The following is a 3,663-nucleotide window of genomic DNA, read 5'->3' on the forward strand; positions in this document are numbered from 1 at the left end:
ATCTGGGTTAATTGGCTTTATAGAATTGCAAAAATCTTTTACAGAATTAAAGCCCGCACAAAAATCTAAGGTAACAAACGCGATTTTATATCAAAAACACCAAAAAATTAAAAATATTACTTATTTGGGCACATACAGTTGTCACCTGACGACAATATTTGCTTAAAACAAAAATTCTGCAGTTTATACATACATAATGTTTATCATCCTCCCTTGGGAAAACATGTAGGAATAATATCGTGTAAGTAGAAGTAAGATTCAATGCGTACAAAAAAAAATCCATCGAAAAATTATTTTAGTAATGCAAATACGGATACAGAATGACAAGAAGAGCAGCAACAGTAGTTGCCGGATCTTGCGAGAGATGACGAGCAATCGAACAAGGACAGATGTCATTTCGTTAGACAAAGGCTACGGTTAACGTGACGCTACAAATGCTTTGGAGCGTTCTTCTTCTCCTTCTTTCTTCATTGAAAGAAAAGAGAAGAGGAATGCTTCGAAGCATTTGTAGCGTCACGTTGACCGTAGCCAAAGACAGATATAGGGAAAACAAAATTAGAAAGGTTGACATTATCGACATCGAGGAAGTTCGCTTGTCACTGCCGGATCCCCTTAACAAATGTTAGCTTGACAGCCCGTGACCGCTGCATTTAGTTGAATCAAATAATATTTCTTTGAATCAACGATTTTTTTTCTCAGTGTAGAGAAATTTTTTGAACTGTTACGTGTCTTATTTACAAAATTTTTTTTTCTTTTAAGGGCTTACACCTGAGTAGAATTTTGAAAAAATCGATTTTTTTTATTGCATTTCTTGAAAATATATAGTTTCAAAAATATTGTGTTAAAATATTATTAAGAAATTCGAAGAATTGTAGAAGTTACGGAGGTTTTACTGAAGCGGGGCGGAGCGGAGCGTAGCGGTATCGCGCCTTTTTCGCCCGTATCGCGAGATAGCTCTCTCCTCTCAGGACTTCGTGTCCTTCGAGAAGCCTCGCCTCAAGTCGTCATCGGTTTAACAATAAATAATTAGTTCCGCGAATGTTTATTATTTGTATCTCGACTTTATTATTTTCGCTTGCCGATATTTATGTTGTTTTTATATGTTATCCTATCTACATTTCTTATAAACGTTTTTACATGTTTTTCAGTCTTTCGTTATTTGTTATTTTTCTATTATTTAAGATTTAAGGTCTTTCGGCGGTTAAATATGTGACGATGTAATCGCCACAAGCCAATTATTCTGTAGCTTTGCAGTAGTGAACATCGTTGCGTTGTTTCGTAGTGAAATTTTTGTAAAACATGGAAGAAAATACAAAAATTACCCTCCACTCGAAAGTTTCAAGGGAAAGGAGAAAGTCAACAAGAGCATATAAATGTCGATCAAAGAAAAGAAAACCTCCCAAGAATCAATATGAAATTGAAGCAGAAAATAATGAGTTGAGTACATCAGCGAAAAAATTGCGAGCCAGTCATGTGTTAGAGCCCAGTATAAACGATAACATTGGTTACGTGATTTTAAATTTTGCAACAGTTTTTTCGTTTATTAGCGAACATGTGAAGTGCAAAACATGTGGGAGTAATATTAGTTTTGCCAAATCATCAACACGTGGTCTCGGATTCAAAGTGCAAATTCTGTGTTCTTCCTGTGTGACTCAAAGCGTATCTTCGTGTCCGTATATATCAAATGCCTACGAAATAAATACGAGATTCATCTTCGCAATGCGGATGATAGGTATTGGATTAAGCGGAGCAAAAAAATTTTGTGGACTTATGGACCTTGCAAAGCCCATAGCTCAGTCCTCGTATGACACGGTTGTAAATCATATTTCAACTGCTTCAGAGGCTGTATTTGATTTAATTTCAAAAGAAAGTGTACAGGAAGAAAAAAAATCACAGAAGCAAAAGAAAATCAGAAAAACGCGGGAATGACCGTATCCGGGGATGGTTCGTGGCGCAAGCGAGGATTCGATTCTTTATATGGCGTTACAACAATTATTGGACATTATACTGGCAAAGTTCTTGATTTGTTTATAAGTTCAAAAAATTGCAAGGCATGTGAACAATGGACTGGACTGGAAGGAACAGCCGATTATGAAGAGTTTTGGAAGCAGCATGCACCCAATTGTCAGATCAATCACACAGGGTCCTCTGGAAAGATGGAGGTAGAAGGAATGTGTCACATGTTTCAACGATCAGAAGAAAAATTCGGTGTCAAATACGTCAATTACATAGGCGATGGAGACTCCAAGACTTTTCCAGCAATAGTTAATAGCAATCCTTATCCTGGCATAATAATAACAAAAAAAGAATGTATTGGACATGTACAGAAACGAATTAGTACAAGACTTCGAAATTTGAAGAAAAAAACCACAGGACTTGGTGGAAAGGGCAAATTGACAGGGAAATTAATCGATGAACTTACTCGTTATTATGGCCTTGCAATACGACGTAATTGCCACTCACTTGAAGCAATGAAAAATGCTGTTATGGCTACTTTTTATCATTTACAGTCAACTGACCAGAAGCCGCAACATGACTTGTGTCCGACAGGAAAAGATTCTTGGTGTAAATGGCAAAAAGCAAAGGCTTTGAATAAACTAGACAGTTTTCACCATGCACCCGCGCTTCATCCAGATGTTGTAAAAGCTATCGAGCCAATATACAAGAATTTATCTTCAGACGAACTTCTAGAAAAATGCGTGGGAGGTTTTACACAGAACAATAACGAGAGCTTCAATAACGTCCTTTGGCGCATAGCACCCAAAATCACCCACAGCGGCTGCTGTATTATGAGAATTGCTTCTTACATAGCAGCTTGTACATTCAATGCAGGAAGCAAATCATATTTACAAGTCATGGAATACTTGGGTATTAAAGTTGGACCAAATGCCAATAATTACTGTGAGGAGGCAGATGAAAATCGTCTTCATCAGGCCGAGATCCAAGCCGCGAATGCAACACGGGAAGGAAGAATTCTTCGTAAACAATTGCGAGCAGCTGATGATGAGAATCTGCTTGAAATCGAAGGACTTTTATATGGCCCCGGAATCGCCGACTAAAGGTAAAATTAGAAAAAAAAAATTTTAAACAATTTCATTGTTAATTAACAAAAAAAAATTTTTTTTTAATTATTACTAATAATTTTGAGTCAAGATGAAACTTTCTTGTCTTTTGCATTTTTTTTGTAAGACAAGCCGTTTTCAAGTTATAGCATTATAAACAATTAATGATATCCAAATCTCTTCTCAAACTTTAAACGCGTTTTTCTCGAAACATGGTTTTAAAAAACGGTGTTCACGATATCTCGAGAACGGATCGATAGATCTTTTTGAAATTTGGACACGATATTCTTGGATGCTTTGTCTAATTAGCTAGGATCAGACTTTTATAAATTTTTTGTTACAAATGTTTAAAAAATGCATTGGTAACTTGAAAAAATAGGTCAAAAATCGACTTTAAACTTCAAACAGCCGCCATTTTTCGAATTTTTTTTTTAATTTTTTTCGGCTCGTAGCTAACTGTCTTGAATATCACTAATTAGGAATTTAATGCCTATTTTTGTTCCAGATAACGTAACAACCCAAAATGGTGAACACCGCAAAAAAACGGGGCTTACGCTGACGCCAATAAACAATATTTATTGTTGATAAATTTTAATTAAAA

At 35.8% G+C, this 3,663-nt stretch overlaps 1 protein-coding gene across 1 annotated transcript; it reads left to right on the forward strand.

Moving 5' to 3' along the window:
- Positions 1–1,925: 1,925 nt before the first annotated feature.
- Positions 1,926–3,059, forward strand: LOC139780443 (uncharacterized). The gene has a single exon (XM_071719067.1). The coding sequence runs from the start codon at positions 1,926–1,928 to the stop codon at positions 3,057–3,059; it is 1,134 nt and encodes a 377-aa protein (XP_071575168.1).
- Positions 3,060–3,663: the final 604 nt, after the last annotated feature.

Source organism: Temnothorax nylanderi, unplaced genomic scaffold (assembly GCF_030848795.1).
Source record: "Temnothorax nylanderi isolate EJ_2023f unplaced genomic scaffold, tnyl_v1.0 TNYL_tig0279_pilon, whole genome shotgun sequence".
Lineage (NCBI taxonomy): Eukaryota > Metazoa > Arthropoda > Insecta > Hymenoptera > Formicidae > Temnothorax > Temnothorax nylanderi.